General features: G+C 36.3%; 1 protein-coding gene across 2 annotated transcripts in view; it reads left to right on the top strand.

The window, feature by feature from the left end:
- The first annotated feature begins 941 nt into the window (after window positions 1-941).
- The window catches only part of SLC25A46 (solute carrier family 25 member 46), a 30820-nt gene continuing 8854 nt past the window's right edge, over window positions 942-22907 (top strand). The window contains exons 1-6 of one of the 2 annotated variants that reach the window (XM_033178953.1): window positions 942-1052; window positions 4941-4983; window positions 6608-6665; window positions 9138-9215; window positions 11038-11138; window positions 22164-22220. In XM_033178953.1, coding sequence (XP_033034844.1) covers window positions 1043-1052; window positions 4941-4983; window positions 6608-6665; window positions 9138-9215; window positions 11038-11138; window positions 22164-22220 — 347 coding nt within the window. In that variant the 5' untranslated portion in view covers window positions 942-1042. Of the gene's footprint in view, window positions 1053-1777; window positions 2194-4940; window positions 4984-6607; window positions 6666-9137; window positions 9216-11037; window positions 11139-22163; window positions 22221-22907 lie in introns of those variants that run through there. The other variant, XM_033178951.1, reaches the window with a different exon arrangement.

The following is a 22907-nucleotide window of genomic DNA, read 5'->3' as shown; positions in this document are numbered from 1 at the left end:
GGCGTGAAACTGGGAGGTGGAGCTTGCAGTGAGCGGAGATCGCACCACTGCACTCCAGCCTGGGCCACAGAGCAAGACTCTGTCTCAAAAAAAAAAAAAAAAAGGCATTCGCCTATATTATTTTCTTCCAGTATTTAATTTTTAAAAATTTAAGAAAAATACAGTATATTGCAGCTTTACTTTCAGAGTAAGCTGTGAGGTAGGGCTCTTATTGCCTTGCTTTCCCCCTCAACTGGCTACCCAACTGCTCTCCATTCAATAATTCATCCTTTCTCCACTCATGTGAATGTGAAATTCTGAGATGCCACTGTTTTTATACTAAAAGTACAGACACAATTAGACCTTCTTACCTTTCTCCTTAAAAAAAAAAAATAGCCTAGGACCTGAAACAATACCATCCTTGAGCCAATCATTCCAAAGGAACAGATAAATATTTTTTATATTTGATATTAATTATCCAGTAATTTGGTATTAGCACACCAGTAATACTCAACACCTTTGAGTATTGTCAAGAGACTCAACACCTTTGTCCATGCTACATCGCAATCAAATTTAAGAATGTCAATTCGTTACTTAAAAATGTTAATTGTACAAACAATCCAATTACACTCTTCTTAGTTATTTAAAAATGTACAATTAACATTTTTAAATAACTAAGAAGAGTGTAATTGGAATGTTTGCAACACAAAGGATAAATGTTTGAGGTGATGGACATCCCATTTACCCAAATGTTATTATTACACATTGCATGCTGCATCAAAATATCTCATGTAACCCATAAATATATACACCTATTATATACCCACAAAAAATAAAAGTAGTGATAAAACTGTAAACTAAAATGTCAGTTCGCTCAAAACAAAGTTGATTATCACTTTCAATCAAGGTTCGCATCTGGAAGATCGAGAACAGCACGTCAGAGTTCTCTTGGAAAAGCTCTAGGAATCCTGGGCGTCCATCGAGTTGAAGGAACATAGGATGAACCCATGGAAGGCTTCCTCAGATCTGAGGAGGGAGCCTGCCCCAAGATCCCGTGGAGCTAATGAAAACAGGTAGTAGGGGACCCTCTACAGATCTCCTCTCAGTTATTTAATTAGAGGTCCCGATTTTGAAAGATACAACTGGGATTTCAATACCCTGAGTGGTTTAGATACATCGGGAAAAATACGACAGAAAACTAGTTTCTTTACAGCCTTAGAAAAGTAAAACCCGTAATTCCTCACTCCATGAGGGCAGTATTCGAGTACGTGGGTTTCTTTTTCCCCCGACGTTCACTTGAACTTTTAAAATGCTTGCTCTGGTGGTCCACAGCACTTTCGCGCTCACTAGGCGGTACCATATCTCTCAATAGATTTACTCCCAAGTGCGGGAGACAAAGCTAGGTGGAAGGTTACTAACCCTCCACAACTCCAACCTTTACTAGCTTCCTCGGAGCAGGTGAGGCACCAGCCCCGTGAGAACACACTGAGATCTGGGGCGTAGCTGTGACATGGGGTATTTCTGGCCGAGATCTCACCGGGTAAGCTCCACTTGCGGGTTATCGGCTCCCTCCAAGAAGCATCTTTGACCTCCTCCCATGTAGGCCCTATTCCTACACCAATTCTCTTTCTGGAATCTCTTTGGTACCGTGTTTCATTAATCCCACAACCATATTCCCACCTATTCCCTAATAACAACAAAGTTTTAACGTATAGGTTACCGCCGTGTCTCCCTAGCAACCGTGCCCACTAATGGTTGCCGGAAGAGGCTATAATCACGTGCTCCCAAGACTTCCGGGTTTCTAACGTGACTTCCGGTTGTCAGATATCCCCCAGGCGCGGCGGCTGCCTAGGGGAAGCTGTGTGGTCTTAGGTCGCGGTGGCCCGGGTGGTGGTGGGATCCGGGCGGGCTCGCGTCATCCTGCCCCCGCTGCAATGCATCCGCGGCGCCCGGACGGATTTGATGGCTTGGGCTACCGGGGCGGTGCCCGGGACGAGCAGGGCTTTGGCGGCGCTTTCCCTGCAAGGTCCTTCAGCACCGGGGCGGACCTGGGCCACTGGGTGACGACTCCCCCAGACATCCCCGGCAGCCGCAACCTGCACTGGGGCGAGAAGAGCCCCCCCTACGGCGTGCCCAACACCTCCACCCCGTACGAAGGCCCCACGGAAGAACCCTTTTCCACTGGCGGCGGCGGTGTGCAGGGGCAGAGCAGTGGTGAGAAGCATGGGGACCGACGCAGGGATCGTGGGTTAGTGGGGCCGCGGCTTGAGGCCTGCAGACCCCGGAAGCGGCGCAGAGGGTCCCGCCTCCTGTTCCTTCTCATCCTATCGCGCGCCACACCCTTTGCCCTCCTTCGTCCTCCGCCCCTGAAGCCGGCCTTCTCCTCCTTCCTCATGCAAACGAATTCTCCTGGATCAATTCCAAAAAAGACATCTGCCTTAGCTATGGGGTACATAGTAGGAATTTTTAGAGGTTTTGGTGTCTCAACTGATGGCCAGAGTTAAAAAGGAGTTTGGATTATTTACTGTTATCTGATTAACTTTGGCAGCAGTATTTTCTTGATTTAATTAATTAATGAATGTGTTTACTTGTAGTTTTGTGTTCTGAAAAGAGAAGCCTTTCAGCATAAGCAAATTTGGGTTCAAACTTGGTTGTGCCACTCGTAATCTGAACAACTTAACCTCTGTGAGCCCTCAGTTTTCTCATCTTTAAGATGTGTAGAAGAATCCAGTATGGGATACATAGGCAAAAAAAAAAAAAAAGTTTCCTTCCTTTTCCTTTTTAAATACAAGAGTTTTATCTGCTTTTCAGATCCCCAGTCTAGAAAGTTTCCTTCCTATAATTTTCCCTTCTGCTTTCTTTCTTCTTACCTAAAAACTACATATAAAAGTTAGAAACACCGATACAATTTCAAGATAGGGATTTGGAATCATGACGTAATTATTCTCCATGGGATGTTAGAAAAGCTGCAACACTGCATAATGTACATATTTTCAACATCCTTTTTTATTGATAAAGAATAATAGCTACCTCTTTCTATTCTCCTGCAATTGTTAGAATAATAGATTAATGGTATTATTTAATATTAAATTTATTGTAGGTATCGGCTTTATTCTCATTTCCTCGACTTTGACTTGGAAATAAAATAATATTTATTCAACTAGGAAGAATAGACTTTAACGAATGCCTAGTGAGTAAATGAGGATATGAAGAAGGATAGATGACTTACCTAGCTACCTGTCATACAATTAGCTTTTTGACTCTTGGCTGTTTTTTGTTTTGTATCGTACTAGTCCCAATACTAGTCCAGAAGAATACTGGAAAGGTTTTACAAGTTATAAATCAAATAATTCAAAAATGCATATACCGTTGCTACACAGTTATCTTCTTAGGCAGTAAAGTTTATGTTTTTATCTTTTCATAAGTTATGCTTTGATGGTTACAATGAGGAGGAGTTCCTTGACACAACCAGGGGTTAATTTTGCAGCCGTAACAGGTCTGTGAATGTTAATTTTGCAACAAACTTAGACACCAAAGAGATTTACACAGTAAACAAGAGTAAATCTTCCTAATACCTTCCAGAAAATGTTAGTAGCATTTTCTGTTACTGTTTGGGGATGATCTATACATATAAAAAGTGTAAGGTTGGGCGCGGTGGCTCACACCTATAATCCCAGCACTTTGGGAGACCGAGGAGGGCGGATCCCGAGGTCAGGAGATCAAGACCATCCTGGCTAACATGGTGAAACCACAAATTAGCCGGATGTGGTGGCGGGCGTCTGTGAATGGAGTGAACCCAGGAGGCGGAGCTTGCAGTGAGCTGAGATCCCACCACTGCATTCCAGCCTGGGCGACAGAGCGAGACTCCGTCCCAAAACAAAACAAAAGGGTAAAATCTAAGGTAAAATCTAAGGGTGGGTAAAAGAAGCTTTCTATTTAGCTTGTACATTTTTCTAGGGTGAACCGCGTAGTTTCCCAGGAACATGCTTAGGTGGCCTTGTTCTGATTGAAAGGGAATAGTGAGGGCAATTGCTTCATTTGAAAGAGAAGAAAGAATTGTAATTTGTGAATATTGTATTATAGTTAGAATTTAATGTCTGGTTCCCTGGGGTTGTAATAGTTCACCACTATGACTTTGAGTTTAGTCAAGAAGAAAGGCTTTTCTCTTTTGACATATGCATAGGAATATTTCCAGCTGTGAACTTTTCCAGTAACACAACAGACATACCATCTGTAGTAGCACATACGTATCCAGTAACCTACTCCGATTAATTAAACAGCTAGCCTCAAACTATTTAAAACTTGAAGAGATGGGGAAGAAGAGAACTGTATTTACCCATTTTGGTTATCCCTAAGTACCCTTTCAAATTAATAATTTCGAGGTGCTTTACTTGCAGTTATTGGTTTAATAAAGTGCTCTCCATCAGTAACAGTGAATAACTAGTTTTTACAGCATAGGAGGTAAAGTCGTAGGTAAAATATCAGCTGCGGCCAACCATAGAAAATTTTTTATTTGATTGGAATCAGAAGCTGAAAACTGCTAGCCCTTAGGTTCTGTCTGCATTATTTGTTTCATTAGGCCCAGACAGTGTTTTAACAATTTCTGAAATAGTTGTCCAGGACTTCAAAATTGGAAGCTTTTATATAAAATGAGAATATCTTTTTTTGAAAAAATTACAGCTTCAAAACCCTGGGCCCACACTCTCATGTGGCACCAATGAATTGGAGTTAAAGAGTAATTGTGCTTTAAAGGCTGTACACCTTGCAATTTGCCACAAACCCCAGCAGAGTCCTTCTTTCATTTAAATTATTTCCCTGGCCCCATCAGAATTTGACTTTGAGGTTTAAATGAACAGCAGGTTAATAAAATAAATTTTTAAAAATTGTTTTTAGACTAAACCTAAATATTGGTTATCAGTAATCTTATTTTTTTATTTCTTTTTTTTTTTTTTTTACTTTAGAACAGCTGAATAGATTTGCTGGATTTGGTATTGGACTTGCAAGGTAATGTTTTATCTAAAGATGTTTAAAGCTTTTATTTATTAATTTAGAGTTTTTCTTTAATTTATAATATTAAATGATTATTATTGCTTCCCTTAGTTTGTTTCTTTGAAGCGACAGCTTAAATTTTGAATAATATTTTGCAGGAAAAAAAATCATTATTTAAAATATATAATTTGATAGTTTTACCAGTAAGGATAGACTCGTCATCCAATTTTATAAACACAAAGTAATTTTGTAATGAGTATTGTAATTGTTTTCATGGGTCTACCCTAAGAATAAAATGAAGTGTAATCTTATCTCTCTCCCATCAGAAAAAGTAATTTAGAATGGGGTTCATGAAGATCAAATGCCTCTGCTGATAGGAACTTTGTTCATAGGACATTTTCTGAAAGAAATAAAAATTACATGGCATTTAATGATGCCATGTAATTGACATGGCATTTCCCACATCAAACATACAGAGATCTAGTTTAATTTTATACTGTAGATATTAATATTATGTATTGTTTCCCTTACTTACCTGTTTGCAGATCTGGTTTTCATTCTTTTCATGGGCCTATCCAAAGAATAAAATGAAATGTAATGTGTCTCTCTCCCATCAAAAAAGGAATTATGCATGGAGGCTTCTCTCTAAACATTCTAATGCTTACAAGATATTTAGCAGCATAGCATCTAGATTGTGTTCATAATCAGCGTTTGGTGATAGCATTACTTTTTTTTTTTAATATCTAACGATCATTTTAAGCAAAGCCTTTAGTCTTGATTATTGTGATCCTTAGAACCATTTTCAAAAATATTGGAATTGCACAAAGCTTACATTTCATGCCATAATGATCACTATAATTTTAAACATTTTAACCAAGAAAAATACTTTATTTGACCCGAGGGTGTTAATGTCAATATAAATAAAATCTGTTTTCCATTCTGCTGGAGTTGTTTTTTGCTTCAATATTTATAATTAAAGCTTTGATTCATTTGATAGACTATTATTACATATAAATATGTGTGTACATGTATTTATATGTCACTCTGAGACCTGAAACCCACAGCTGTAATTGTTTTGTGGGGCACATTCTCAAATCAGAAATTTGATACATAAATATTAGTCAATTAAAATGGTCATTAAGAATCTTATAATTTAAGATTTATACTTAAATTTATACTTAAACCTTATAATTGAAGTGCATCAAAACCAACATTTTTAGAATGGGGTTCATGAAGATCAAATGGCTCTGCTGATAGGAATGTTGTTCATAGGACATTTTCTGAAAGAAATAATTTGCAGCATTAAATGCCATTTAACTGATGTGTCATTTCCCACATTAAACAAACAGAGATCTAGTTTCATCTTATACTACAGACATTACTATTACATATTATGTATTGTTTCCCTTATTTACTAGTATGCAGATCTGGTTTTCATTCATTTCATATTGAATTTTGTTATGGGTAGAATCATTTGCAAACATTTCTAGACATTTTTAAAGATCTGTTTAATTTTTTTAAGAATGGAAAACAAAGTAATGCATGATTCTTCAGGCAAGAATAATTTCAGAAAGATACATGTTGTAAATTTAATTTGTCTCTATGTAGACATACATATATATAAATTATTTTTATATAGTCTCTTTACAGAAAATGTATTGGCACATCCTTGCATTGTTCTACGCCGCCAATGTCAGGTAAATGTCATTTCTGTGACCTTTTGAAGCAATACTTCTGACCCTAATATGAAGGGCAGAACTTACATAAATGACATGAAACCAGGTAATTGTTACTTCATGTGAAATGTTCCAAACTTTTTGGTCTCAAAACCTCTTTAAAGTCTTAAAAAAATATTGAGGATCCTAAATAACTTTGGTTTATGTTGGTCATATCTGTTGATATTTACCATTTCAGAAATTAAAATTGGGAAAATTTCAATGTATCTATATAATTCATTAAAATAATACACCTATTAGTAAGATAATATATTTTTATGAAAGTATTTTGCATTTTTGCAAATATCTTTAACACCTGACATAATAGGAGAGAGCCAGTTTCTCTCATATGCTTCTGCCGTCAATCTGTTGCATCACGTGGTTTTTGAAAGAAGCAAGGAAGTTTAATCTTGTACACATGTGTAGTTAAAAGCAGGAGAGAAGTATATTATGTTCTTTTGAGATAATTGTGGGTATTCTTTGCAATTGCACCAAAACTCACTGTGTGGTAGTTTCTTAAAGGTTATTTGCAATGTGAAATCAGAAATCATTTTAGTGAACTTTTTACACTTTGTTACATTAAAAAATCCATTCAATTATACTGCATCTTGAATAGATATTTTTACTTATGCATGATTCTATATAATTGTGCATAAGTTATTTGAAAAATATTGACCAGATGAGTTACATAGATCTTCCTGATGTTAAGACATTTGATTATAAAATATCAAAAAATCATCTTCATTAAAAATACTACTGATCTCACTAGAAAAGTCTTTAAGTATTGTCGGCTCTTGATGATGGATATAGATTTTCCAAAATTCTGAGTTTTACTTGAAAATTCAAACTTATCATTGACAATAAATACTGTTAGTTATTTTTGTTTTAATCAACAATCTCACTTTCTTTGTTTTTTAAAATATGTCTGTCCTAAGGGTGAATAGGTATAGTCTGTCAATGAGTTTTTCTAAGTAAAAATGATGTTTGTGAAAAAAGTGGCTAGTTCAGCTTGCAATTCTATCATACAAGTGCTTTCCTCATGACAGCAATCTTACTTCCTTATGTAACACACAAGATATTAATTAGAAAGAGGATGTGTACTCAAAGGTCAAGGATTCATAAAATTAACATTTTGTTACTTCATCATCAAGGATATCCCTATATGAAGGTTGCTTTTTTCTCCCTGTGGGTAAATGAGGTGAAAAATACTGTAAGTACGAAAATACAGTTTGATAGTGCTGCCTCAATTTGTGCTAATGAGCTGGGAGTTTTACCTACCATTGCTTTTGTACCATTAGTGAAAATGAATGTCAAGACAGCAAAAAAAGCAAATGATATCTTAGTAATCATTAGGAAAATAATTTTGAACTTGTCAAGCCCCTGAAAGGGTAATGGGACTCTCAGGAGTCAGTGGACCCCACTTGCAAACTCTGTTATAACCCACTTTTTTTTTTATTTGTTTGAGACAGTCTCGCTTTGTTGCCCAGGTTGGAGTGCAGTGGCACGATCTCAGCTCACTGCAACCTCCGCCTCCCGGATTCACGCCAGTCTCCTGCGTCAGCCTCCCAAGTAGCTGGGACTATAGGCGCCTGCCACCACGCCTGGCTAATTTTTTCTGTTTTTTAGTAGAGACGGTGTTTCACCGTGTTAGCCAGGATGGTCTCGATCTCCTGACTCCATGATCCGCCTGCCTCGGCCTCCCAAAGTGCTGGGGTTACAGGCGTGAGCCACCGTGCTCGGCCTGTTATAACCCACTTTCTTTGTAAAGTAATGCTTCCTATATTTGTTTGCTGTTAGAATTCAAAACAGTATAAATAATTATAAATTAATCTGTTCATGCTTAGCACTGAAAAGTGTGTATACAGAAATACCATTAAAATATCATTGACTGTATATGCCACAGAACAGTATATTTCAGATATATATTTACATTGTAGTAATATTAACATGGAGATCCAATGGACACGTTATATATAAGTAACAAATATATTATTTTTAAATGTTTTATGAAATACCATTAGAATGTAATACATTCTAATATTTTATTATTTCACGTAATAAATATTGTTTTGACACTCCCCCAATTGATTTCATATACCAGTCAGTGACCACGTCTAGTTTGAAAAATGCTTGCCTAAAATGAACATGAGTTGGGAGATGTAATTCAATTCTTTAAGGCAATACAAATATCAAATAAGACCCTCTTTATTATATAGTCCACAGTACTATGTGTATTATACATTGGTCTTCAGACTGTATTTATATAACCGTACATACTGTACTTTTAATAGGTTATTTAAAGCACTTTTAAGAGTAATTTTGCTCATGTGTAATTTATGTTGACTTTGGAATTAACTTTTGTTTATACTGCAATTCTACCATATATCTTTCATGGCTCTGTTATTTCTTGACAAAACATTAACAGAAAAAAATCATGAAATATCTTTTTTACAGGTTAATTACCATGCCCAGCATTACCATCTCACTCCATTTACAGTCATCAATATTATGTACAGTTTCAACAAAACTCAGGTGAGAATTTTGTCTATGGATTCTATTAAAGGTTTATATAAGTGTCATTTGGGCTTAGTAATCATTAAAACAATAATAATTACTTTCAATTTGGTCAATAAAACATCTTAACTGTGTAGTAAAACCAAAGTAGCACAACAATATGTTTTTGAATCTTTCAGAATTTAATTTAGCAAAAGTACAAATTAATTAGCAAAACCACAAAGAGCTGTGCTAAGATGATGTCTCTGCTATCAAGAGGCTCATATTTATTCATGGAGACAAGATCTTAAACAGAAGATTGTGCTGCGTAAGATAAAGGCAATATTAGAAGAACAGAATGCTGTCAGAATACAAAAGAGAAGTACTTTATCAAAACTGGGCTTGGGCTCAGTGTATGCCTGGGAAAAACTTTGGGAAAAGAAAGGCCCAAATTGTGTGCTTCTTGTTGAGAAGGCTAACTCTTCATGATAAAGATAGAGAAAAGGTTTTTAAAGTAGATGTGTGAAGGCCAAAGACAAAGAGAGATAATAATGTTTGAGAATGGATTTAATAGAGTACAATGGGAGCTTGAAGTGGGGGTTGAAGAGTAACAGAAAGATGAAAAAGTAGCCAGAGAAGTAAGCAGGATCCAGATTCTAAAGCACCTTCTAAGAACTGCACACTAGATCTTAAAAGCTACAAGGGTACTGTTGAAGATGTTTTAGCCATGACCAAAGTATCTTGAAGAGCTTTGCATTGTTTGGCAATATCTATCAAAATTTAAAATGTATGTGTTCTTTGACTTACTAATTTCACTTCCAGGAACTTGTCCCACATAGATGTGCACATATATATGCAAAAATATATATATACAAGGATGTCCTATGACATTGCATATAATAGACTGGAAATGATTAAATGTCCATCACTAAGGTACCAGTGAAATAATTATGGTTTATTATGGTGAACACCTTGTAACCTTTAAAAATAAGAGGGTAGCTCTGTTTATACTAATGTGGAATGATCTCCAGGATATTTTTTATGTTTCAAGATAATACCACCTGTGAAAAATAAACAAAACAAACGTATTTCTATAACATACACACAGAGATATACTTGTATATGCATGGATTACCTTGAGGATAAATTGTGAAACTGCTGCTGAGGACTGGGATGAAAAGGAGACAGACTTTCAACTGATACCCTATTGCTTCTTTTTAATTCTATCATGTATATCTATTAATAACATAGATAAATAATAGGGGTATTACTGATAGTATTATGCAAAGGGGCAAAACCAGAGACAGTGAAACTTGTAGTCAAATTGATATAAAGTAATAGTGTTAAGTATGGAGAAGAGCATGGATTTGTAAGATACTAAGGGAGTAGAATTTGTAGAACCTGGGGACTGATTAGATAGGAACAGTGAGAGAAAAATGTTTTCTAGATATATTATTTGGACACTAGGGTGATGAAGCTGCTATCTAGGGAAATAGGAAATACAGCAGAGAAGGAAAGAATTGGTGTGGTATGAATGAGTATGATTGGGTTAAGTTGTGGATATGTAAGTTTCAAGTTACCTTGTGTCATCCACAGGACAGGACTAGTGGGGAGTTGAATATATAGATATTAGGGACAAATTAGTTAATCATTAGGGCTTTTAATTAATAGGAATATTCTTCTCGGCCTAAATATAACTTTAAAATGATATAAAATTAATTTAATTATAGTTCTCTACTAATATTTCTATTAGAATAATGTCTTATTGGAAAATATCTACACAATATCAAGTTTTATTAAGATCTTTTCTGTTTCAAATGTAGGTATTAACAGAAATAACCATGAATTTTGTTCATTTTAGGGACCTAGAGCCCTGTGGAAAGGAATGGGAAGTACATTTATTGTCCAGGGAGTCACACTTGGAGCAGAAGGCATAATTAGTGAATTTACACCTTTGCCAAGGTACCTTTTTTAGCATTTCTTCAGTGTTAGTTTCATGTTGTGATTCGTTTTTAGATTCAGGGGGTACATGTGCAGGCTTATTACATGGGTATATTGTGTGATGCTGAAGTTTGGACTTCTAATGATCCTCTCATCCAACAATTCCCAATTGTGTAAACATCATACCCAATAGGTAGTTTTCAACCCTTGTCCCCATCCCTCCCCTATTGTTTTAAAAGTAAGTAAAAAAATCTTGAATCTGAAAGCTTGTCTGAAGTAACTAAAAGAAGAAACAAAGAATAAAATTAATTATATCTTATTAAATTAGTATGTGATAAGAAAATGTGTCTTGGCTTTGTATTATGGAGATGTATCTTTCAGCTTCTACTGCTATGTGCCAGCAGCTGCCAGCTGAGGAACAAATGTGGGTATGTGAGCAATTCCCGCTCTTTAAGTATTCAGTTTAGTGAAGGAGACACATGTAAGCAAGAAGAGGTAACATGTCCAATGTCATGGGGTTGGACAGTCTAGATAATAAAAAGAAGTGTCAGGCCGGGCGCGGTGGCTCAAGCCTGTAATCCCAGCACTTTGGGAGGCCGAGACGGGTGGATCACAAGGTCAGGAGATCGAGACCATCCTGGCTAACACAGTGAAACCCCATCTCTACTAAAAAATACAAAAATCTAGCCGGGCGAGGTGGTGGGCACCTGTAGTCCCAGCTACTCGGGAGGCTGAGGCAGGAGAATGGCGTAAACCCGGGAGGCAGAGCTTGCAGTGAGCTGAGATCCGGCCACTGCACTCCCGCCCGGGCGACAGAGCGAGACTCCGTCTCAAAAAAATAAAAAATAAAAATAAAAAAATAATAAAAATAAAAATAAAAAGTGTCTTATGCTCGGAATATTGGGTATATATGAAAAGGAATATGAGGAAAAGAAGCTGAGGTGCTACATTACAATACAATTGTGCCTTTGTAAGTTTATTCTCTATGGGGTTGGAATATGTTTCTTTTTTTTAATATATAGATGTTCTGATCAAGATATATTCAAATGGCAGTGTAAAATAAATGGAATAGTATAGACAGATTTATGGAGATCTATTGTAATAATCTAGGCGAGACTGAGAAGGTTCTGAACTGTGGAACAGAACAGAACGGGATGAGCTGGCTAGATATTTCTGAAGTATAATTGATGGTCATTGTGTTAGCTTGGTAATTGGAGATAGGAGAGAATGAGTTGTCAGTAGTGACTGAGATTTCTAGATTGGAAAATGTTAACCACGTTGGAGAATTCAAGAAGAAGAAAAAGTTGGAGTAGGGAAGAAGATAAAGAATTTAATCTTTCAATAAATGAAGTTGGAGATTCTTGCGAGACATTGAGGGAGGGGAACGTCTAATATTTGGTTGGAACCATGGATCAGAATGAAAAAAAAAAAAAGAAAATTGAAGCAGAGGCAGAGCTTTGGATATTATGGCATAAAAGTAGCAGTTGAAGCTTAGGATAGATGAAATCACCTAAGGAGAAAGTGTAGATTAAATGAACAAAATGGACCAAGGACAGAATCCTAGGTGTACATGTGTGTCGTGTGTGTGTTGGGCGAGGGTCGGGGGGGAAGTTGGGGGAGATAATGAGAGAAATTAGAGAGGTCCTCAGAACAAATTGGAAATAGCATAAGATGTAGGACAATCATGTTCTTGAAACCAAAAATGAGAGAATTAGAATTGTAGATACATTTGAGAGAGAGGTAGAGAAATTAGGGAAATTTGCTTTCGGGTGTCTCTTCTCTCTGTGAAGCAGGATACAGGGTTATCTGGTGAAAAAGTGATAAGCACTGGCGTTGTAGTAGAAAAGCATGAGAGGAATGATACACATTTGGGACAGTCACAATGATGGGTAACAAAGGAATCTTACAAAGAGTATATGAAAGGAATGTTAATAGGTAATATTGGAAATTAGAAATTTTTAAGGTGCTATTTGGCATTACTCTGTGATTTTCTATATCAGCACTATATTTTTGTATATCATCCTATCGATAATGTTAAAGGCTTTGGAATGGTTTGTTAATCCAAATTTATTGTCTGGCAGGGTGGATTTTTTGGATTGTTAAAGAAGGGAGATAGTTGAAGGCATAGCTACTAGTGTAACACATATGCCCAATGTTGGGATTTAGTCCTTATAGGGAAGGAAATGAAAGCAAGAGAAAATGATATTAAGCTTTTTTCCAATGTGATATCTTTTGAAGGACCTCATAGTCTTGAAGTTCCTTAAATAAAACTTTGCTAAAAGGTTTGAAACAAAACAAAGATTAGAAAGGTCAGCAACATTTGGGTAGCTCAGTTTCTTGTTTTATTCTTTAAAAATCTGTATTTCTTTGTTTGGCTAACTATTCACTTTATTGCTTTTATATCACTAGATAAGATCTCAAGTTAGTACTTATAGTCAAATATTCTTGAAATTCTCTAACAAACAGTTCTATAAAAAATTAACAAAAATGCAGGAAATTCCATTTGGTAGAGTGAAAAAAATTCAATGCAGTTGTTCCTTGTATCTCTGGGGGATTGATTCCAGCACCCCCAGTGGATACCAAAATCCAGAGATGCTGAAGTCCCTTTTATAAAATGGTGTTGTATTTGCATACAACCTGTGCACAACCTCCTGTATACTTTAAATCATTTCTTGATTCCCTATAATACCAAATACAATGTAAATGCCATGTAAATAGTTGTTGTTGTATATTGTTTAGGGAATAATGACTAGAAAAAAAAAGAAACTCGGTACACATTCAGTACAGATGCAACTATCCCTTTTATAAATAAATATTTTAAATCCACAGTTGCCTGAATCCATGTATGTGGAACCCATGGGTATGGAGGGTTGACTGTATTTGCAACCGGAACACTATTGGTTCAGGTCCTGGCTATTTCACTTTTTATTTCTGGGACCTTAGGCAAGTAATGTTGCGTCTCTAAAGCAGAGATGAAGGAATAACGTTAATTTCAGGTTACAGGGAAGAAAAAAATAGGAATGGGAAGGCATAGGACTTTATAAAATTTTATCATCTAACTTTCTTAGGAGACAGACATGTCAACTGAGTGGGAATATATTTTCATCATTTTGAATCTTTCTAAAGAAGACAAAATAGTAACCTCTATTGCATTGTTCTACTTGGATAATTTTGGTGATAAGCCCCACTCATTAATTCATTCATTTACTTAGCTAACATTTCCTGAGTACTTACTACGTGCCAGGTTCTATGCTAAAAACCGGTTTACAATGAGGAAAGGAAACAAAAGGTAACTGTTGCCAGGAAGCTCAGAATCTAATAAAAGTACATTCACTAAGAACAATAATTCCATTAATGAATAATTGCAAATTGAAATTTGTTTTCTGAAAGAAAAGAATATAGTTCTATGAAAGTATTAAAGGGCTAGAAAGTGCCCCTAGTAACATGACACTTAAGGTAGATCAGAGTGGTAATTAAGAGGTACATACCAATTTGTATAAAAATGCTGTTGCAGTGGGGGAGCATAGAGAATTCAAGTGTAACTGAGAGAAGGCTCAACATGGCTAGAGCTCTGGCCAGGGGTAAGGTACAGAGCAGGTGGGAGCCAGAACATGTGTGGCCCTGCAGGCCATTATAAGAATATTGAAGAGGTTCAGTAAGGTCAGTGACATCAGATTTGTTTTCAAAGGGTCATTGTAACTGTAGATGAAAAGGTTGCCTGGGGACCGAAGTGAATAAAAGGCGCCTTCTTAGTATTCTATTATAATAATAAAGGTGAGAAATGATAGTGGCTAAGATCAGGGTGGTATCTTTTGAGATAGAGGTAAGTGGATAGTTTTGAAATATCCTTAGGTCAAATTGAGGGAATTTGGTGATGCTTTAGGAATGGTAAATCCGAGAGAAGGCAGTATCAAGGAGGACTTCTTGTATTTGGGCTTGTGTAACTAGTTGTCAAATTAGTTACAATATACTAATATATTAAAAAACAGTATATAAAACAGTATATAAAAAATACACTGTTTTTTGAAGTATAGTGTGAATATCTTTTAAAAAATTATTTATTCTTCTTTGGGCAGATTTGACCTTTCCTATTAATGGGAAGAAGGCAGAGTTGTGGCAAACAAGGTCACTAAACATTAACTAAAAGTAGTTCACAGAAGCTACTACATAAGGAGGATGAGCTCTGAGGTCTCCTAGCCTGGGGTTTTTTAATTGCATAACAATTACTAGGTAGAACAGGGGAGATAGTATAGATATGCCAACATTTAGCTTTTTTATAAAGTTTATGATCAAATCAGAGAGAAAAACAGCAGATCTCTAGTGTTCATTAAATCAGCAAATTTATAATTTCTCAGTAGTATTACTTTTTAACAAATTATTTATTACCCAGGATCATCATGTGTGATCTCTTTATCTACTGCTAAACCCTTCCCAATCCTCTCCCCCAGTTGGAGTGAGTTAAACCATGTGTCGTTCTACCCCACAGTACCCTTTACTTAATTTACATGTGGCTTTTTTCTTTTTTCTCTTTTCTTTATTTATTTATTTATTTTTATTATACTTTAAGTTCTAGGGTACATGTGCATAACGTGCAGGTTTGTTACATATGTATACTTGTGCCATGTTGGTGTGCTGCACCCATCAACTCGTCAGCACCCATCAATTCATCATTTATATCATGTATAACTCCCCAATGCAATCCCTCCCCCCTCCCCCCTCCCCATGATAGGCCCCAGTGTGTGATGTTCCCCTTCCTGAGTCCAAGTGATCTCATTGTTCAGTTCCCCCCATGAGTGAGAACATGCAGTGTTTGGTTTTCTGTTCTTGTGATAGTTTGCTAAGAATGATGGTTTCCAGCTGCATCCATGTCCCTACAAAGGACGCAAACTCATCCTTTTATATGGCTGCATAGTATTCCATGGTGTATACGTGCCACATTTTCCATGTGGCTTTTTTCATACTGTTAACGTCAGGTAGGAGTTCCTGTAACCAAGGCCACCTGTGTGGTTCAGTCTCTCACAAAACCCATTTGGTTCAACTCCAACTTAGTTTTGACTCATCACACATTTGTGGTTATACCACTGTAAACATCTTGTAGTCTTCCTCCAACAGTTCCCTCTGAATTTGCTTATTTTAAACACAATGAAATCGTCCTCAAATTCAGTAGATTTCCTTTCTGATTAACAGTTCCTCAGTAGGGAACACTGAAAGAGTTTAAGTAGAAAAGAAAGATTTTAAGTTGGACTTTAGGACAAGTACATTTTCAGTTCTTTTATCATATCCACATGGAGTAGGCACATGATATGGGGCTAGCATATAATGAATTCTTAACTGAAGGTAAATTAATTTTGGAGATTTTGTAGTTCTAACCCTAGATATGAGGGTCCCTAGGGAAGAAGGGTACCCTATGGTGGAAGAAGAGGGCCTGAACCTTAGGAACTCCAACAAGGAACTCCAACTGGGTTAAGAAAGGTGATCCTTCTGAGGACTCTGTTCTGTTCCATTGGTCTATATCTCTGTTTTGGTACCAGTACCATGCTGTTTTGGTTACTGTAGCCTTGTAGTATAGTTTGAAGTCAGGTAGCATGATGCCTCCTGCTTTGTTCTTTTGACTTAGGATTGTCTTGGCAATGCGGGCTCTTTTTTGGTTCCATATGAACTTTAAAGCAGTTTTTTCCTATTCTGTGAAGAAACTCATTGGTAGCTTGATGGGGATGGCATTGAATCTATAAATCACCTTGGGCAGTATGGCCATTTTCACGATATTGATTCTTCCTATCCATGAGCATGGTATGTTCTTCCATTTGTTTGTGTCCTCTTTGATTTCACTGAGCAGTGGTTTGTAGTTCTCCTTGAAGAGGTCCTTTACATCCCTTGTAAGTTGGATTCCTATTTTATTCTCTTTGAAGCAATTGTGAATGGAAGTTCATTCATAATTTGGCTCTCTGTTTGTCTGTTACTGATGTATAAGAATGCTTGTGATTTTTGCACATTAATTTTGTATCCTGAGACTTTGCTGAAGTTGCTTATCAGCTTAAGGAGATTTTGGGCTGAGATGATGGGGTTTTCTAAATATATACAATCACGTCATCTGCAAACAGGGACAATTTGACTTCTTCTTTTCCTAACTGAATAGTACCCTTGATTTCTTTCTCTTGCCTGATTGCCCTAGCCAGAACTTCCAACTCTATGTTGAATAGGAGTGGTGAGAGAAGGCATCCCTGTCTTGTGCCAGTTTTCAAAGGGAATTTTTCCAGTTTTTGCCCATTCAGTATGATATTGGCTGTGGGTTTGTCATCAATAGCTCTTATTATTTTGAGGTATGTTCCCTGAATACCGAATTTATTGAGCGTTTTTAGCATGAAGGGCTGTTGAATTTTGTCAAAAGCCTTTTCGGCATCTATTGAGATAATCATGTGGTTCTTGTCTTTGGTTCTGTTTATATGCTGGATTACGTTTATTGATTTGTGAATGTTGAACCAGCCTTGCATCCCAGGGATGAAGCCCACTTGATCATGGTGGATAAGCTTTTTGATGTGCTGCTGAATCCGGTTTGCCAGTATTTTATTGAGGATTTTTGCATCGATGTTCATCAGGGATATTGGTCTAAAATTCTCTTTTTTGTTGTGTCTCTGCCAGGCTTTGGTATCAGGATGTTGGCCTCATAAAATGAGTTAGGGAGGATTCCCTCTTTTTCTATTGATTGGAATAGTTTCAGAAGGAATGGTACCAGCTCCTCCTTGTACCTCTGGTAGAATTCAGCTGTGAATCCATCTGGTCCTGGACTTTTTTTGGTGGGTAGGCTATTAATTATTGCCTCAATTTCAGAGCCTGCTATTGGTCTATTCAGGGATTCAACTTCACACATATACAGCCATCTGATCTTTGACAAACCTGAGAGAAACAAGAAATGGGGAAAGGATTCCCTATTTAATAAATGGTGCTGGGAAAATTGGCTAGCCATAAGCAGAAAGCTGAAACTGGATCCTTTCCTTACTCCTTATACGAAAATTAATTCAAGATAGATTAGAGACTTAAATGTTAGACCTAATACCATAAAAACCCTAGAAGAAAACCTAGGTAGTACCATTCAGGACATAGGCATGGGCAAGGACTTCATGTCTAAAACACCAAAAGCAACGGCAGCAAAAGCCAAAATTGACAAATGGGATCTAATTAAACTAAAGAGCTTCTGCACAGCAAAAGAAACTACCATCAGAGTGAACAGGCAACCTACAGAATGGGAGAAAATTTTTGCAATCTACTCATCTGACAAAGGGCTAATATCTAGAACCTACAAAGAACTCAAACAAATTTACAAGAAAAAAACAACCCCATCAAAAAGTGGGCAAAGGATATGAACAGACATTTCTCAAAAGAAGACATTCATACAGCCAACAGACACATGAAAAAATGCTCATCATCACTCGCCATCAGAGAAATGCACATCAAAACCACAATGAGATACCATCTCACACCAGTTTGAATGGCAATCATTAAAAGGTCAGGAAACAACAGGTGCTGGAGAGGATGTGGAGAAATAGGAACACTTTTACACTGTTGGTGGGATTGTAAACTAGTTCAACCATTATGGAAAACAGTATGGCAATTCCTCAAGGATCTAGAACTAGATGTACCATATGACCCAGCCATCCCACTACTGGGTATATACCCAAAGGATTATAAATCATGCTGCTATAAAGACACATGCACACGTATGTTTATTGCGGCCCTATTCACAATAGCAAAGACTTGGAATCAACCCAAATGTCCATCTGTGACAGACTGGATTAAGAAAATGTGGCACATATACACCATGAAATACTATGCAGCCATAAAAAAGGATGAGTTTGCATCCTTTGTAGGGATATGGATGCAGCTGGAAACCATCATTCTTAGCAAACTATCACAAGAACAGAAAACCAAACACCGCATGTTCTCACTCATAGGTGGGAACTGAACAATGAGATCACTTGGACTCGGGAAGGGGAACATCACAAACTGGGGCCTATCATGGGGAGGGGGGAGGGGGGAGGGATGGCATTGGGAGTTATACCTGATATAAATGACGAATTGATGGGTGCTGACGAGTTGATGGGTGCAGCACACCAACAAGGCACAAGTATACATATGTAACAAACCTGCACGTTATGCACATGTACCCTAGAACTTAAAGTATAATAATAATTATTAAAAAGAATATTTTCAAAACAGATCACTTACGAAATTTTATTTTTAAGTAAATAGTGTTTTTCTCACTTATAAGTGGGAGCTAAACTACAGGGATGCAAAACCATAGAATGATATAATGGACTTTGGGAACTAGGGAGGAGGAGGTTGAAGGATAAGACTATCTATAGGGTACAGTGTACACTGTCCCAGTGACAGGTGCACCAAAATCTCAAAAGTCACCACTAAGGAACTTATCCATGTAACTGAAAACCACCTGTATCCCCAAAACTGTTGAAATAAAAGAAAAAATAAAAAAATAAATAAAAAAGAAAGGTGATCCTGAAAAGGAGTCAGGAGAGACCAGAAGAAGGCAGGATAAAAACCAACAGAGAATGGGCTAGTGGAGTACAGGGGCAAAGAGTGCTTCAAGGAGAGAAGAACACGAGGCTCTGATGGCTGCTGAAATGTCAAATAAGGTAGAGACTTAAAAACGTCCATCAGATTTAATGACATGGAGATCATTGGAGACTTTTGGCAAGAGCTGTTTTTGTTCAAAACCAATCTGAAGTGGGTTCAGAGATGAATGGGAAAGTACGGATGTGGAAACAGCAAGTTTAGAATGTTGGCTCTGACTAGGATTGATGAAGAGAGGTAACTGGAAGATGAGAAGTTTAGGGTAGGTTGGGGGAAGTTTTTTTTTTTTTTTAATGAGTATAGCTATTTGACCATTTGAAAATTTAAGACTGCTAAATTAGAGTTATTTTAGAATTTTATTGCTTTTTGTGTTGATTATGCATAGAAGTATGTATTTTGATCTGTTAAATGAAAAAGTAGACTGTTTTGAGAAAAGCAAGGTACTCGAATAAATTTTATTGATTTTTTTTTGCTCATTAGCGAGGGCATTTTTTGCTTGAAAATAGTTCATTTAGATATATTTATATGTTTGGTATTTGATAATGAATTATACAAAAGTTTAATGACAAGATTTTACATTTACCCTCAACCGAAACTTTTAAGTAGCTTTTTTAAATTTCTAGAGCTGTAACAGTAAATTTTACCCATTTTATAAAGTAGTAGAGAACAGATACGAGGAAGAGTCCCAAAAACATTTTTTAAATACTTGGTTTTAAATCTCCTTTTTTTTTTATCTTAATGATCTTAATAATTAGCAGTAGTCATCAAAGGGGAGGTAACTCAGAATTGACAGTTGTATTTAAAGGGGAGGCTATCCAGTCCTTAATGTTTACCACAATTTTATACTTAAAATTGATGTCATCATAAACTGTGGTAATACTTTCTGAGGCCATGAGTATTAGCTGTGCCAAGATGATTTACAAAGCATGTAACATATTTTGTTTTATAATCATAAAGTAACTTTCCATAAGATGGGAGGCCTAATCTATTTTTTATATTTTTCGACTTAATCATTGAATAATATGATTTCAGCTACATTGTGTTGTTCAGGCCAAATAAATATGCTAATAGTAATTTAATCAGAGTTTGGCCCAGAAGGTGCTCTAAGGTCTTAGAAATCAGGGGTAGTTGTTCTATTGTCTGAAAGTCTCTGATGTATGTACTCCTTTATATGCTGTTGTTTTTCAAATTCAGTCATTTGAAATAGAAAACATTTTTCTAGAGTCCTGTTGTAGCCATGATGGAATGAGTACCAATTCCATCAGAGGAACTGGTGGTAGCAAGTCTTATCTTTATTTTGCACTTCCCTGTCTGTTTTTTTTCTCTCTCTCTTTTTCTTTTCATTTTTCTCCTATCTCCGCTGCCTTTTTATTTTTTTCTTCTTATTTACATTTTTCTTTTTTTTTTGTTACTCTCTGTAATCTTGACTCTTTTTGGACTTTTCTCTTGATAGAACTTACTCCCTTTTTTCCCCTTTGGTTCTATTTCATTTCAGCTTGCCTCCCTCCCTCCCTCCCTCCCTCCCTTCCTTCCTTCTTTCTTTTTTTTTTTTTTCTTCCTTTTTTTTTTCTTTCTTTTCTTGTTTTCCAGAAGTAACCAAACTAGCAGACAGAATGCACGCAATCCTAGACCTTGGTTCCAGACCTGGCATTTTGCCTGTTTCCTTTGAACATTTCCCTGTGATCTTTTTGACCCTGATTTTTCTCATCAGTAAGACAAGTGTGACAATATCTCCTCTGCTTATCTCACAAGATTCTTCTTTGTATCAAATAAGATGAGAGGCAGTACAGACAGTCTAAACAGGTTTAGAACACAGTTCCACAGTAACTGGTTACTTGGGTTTGGGTAAGTTATTAATCCCCTCTGATCCTATCTCCTCATCTATGAAATGGAGAAAATAGGGTTATTATGAAGATTAGAAATAGTTCATGCAAAGCACTTTGCATAGTAATGGCATTTAGTAGGTGCTCACAAAGATAATAGAATATAATGGTCACAAAATTATGTAATTGTACTAAGTAAAGATCCTTCGGAAATTAGGTACTACATAAATGTAATGTGTCAGCCTGCATTAGAGTTACTTAATTTTTAAAAACAATTCCCATTCTTATATAATTTGTAAAGCCTTTTAAAATCCTGTTCTTTGTTTCCATATCTATTCTCTTTCTTTTAACCTATCATCTTAATTTTCTTCACTTTCTCATGTTTACTTTCATAATCAATTGTGCCTCTTGCTTCTCTGCCAGTCCCTTCTATCAGCACATACGAAAACACCTTGTATTTTTTTTCTCTTAAATCATCACAGTTGTTTACACTGTGTTCCAGAAAAGAAAATGTTCACCATTAGAATATATTTCTCCTACAGATTAAAAAAATTAGAAGTTGATTACTGTTTTGAAAATTGCACTAATTCCAGATGTTTTAAGTAACATGACTTTTAAGTTTATTTTTATGTTTTAGGGAGGTTTTACATAAATGGAGTCCTAAACAAATAGGAGAACACCTTCTACTGAAATCGTAAGTATCAAAAAATGGCATTTTTATTGGACATTTTCACTAATTTTTATAGTATTAGAACTGGAAACAAATCTTATTAAATAACTGTAGAGAAGGAAATTAGAGCAGTGAAATGTTTGTGGGACTAGAACTTCAAAGGACAAGTAACAGAGTTTAGGAATAAATCTTGAAATATATATTATCTTTAAAATAAATCTTACTAATTTGAAAGGCTGGAATCACAGACTAATTTTGTGTATGTATTCTTAGGAAGTTAGCATGAGTCTTCAATTTATTTAACCCGGATTTTCAAGGAAAGTATAACTATTTTATTGTTAATCAGAGATAGAAATGTATTTGTATGGTGATGAGCAAACCCAAAAAACCTTAGTGACATTGAAATGTAGTCCTAAAGGCACTTAGTGATTTTACAACGGTAACCATTTTTGTAGATTAGAATTTTATTCTTCACTTTTTAATTTTTTTTTGAAGATTATGAATTGGAAATCCCCCAGCTTGCTGGCTCCCTCAATGGGACATTCCAGCACATTATTACTTAGTGATGTTCCATTCACCTTGAAAACCACTACTTGCCAGGACCTGGCCCATAAGGGTTAGGTAAGTCCCACCTTGATATTATTTTGAATAACTATATTTTGCAGGCTTGCAAAGTTGTAATATTACTATGTCTAAATATTGGTGATAGAA

Source organism: Trachypithecus francoisi, unplaced genomic scaffold (genome assembly GCF_009764315.1).
Source record: "Trachypithecus francoisi isolate TF-2019V2 unplaced genomic scaffold, Tfra_2.0 Lachesis_group2, whole genome shotgun sequence".
Taxonomy (NCBI): domain Eukaryota; kingdom Metazoa; phylum Chordata; class Mammalia; order Primates; family Cercopithecidae; genus Trachypithecus; species Trachypithecus francoisi.
This window is presented reverse-complemented; position numbering and strand designations above follow the sequence as displayed.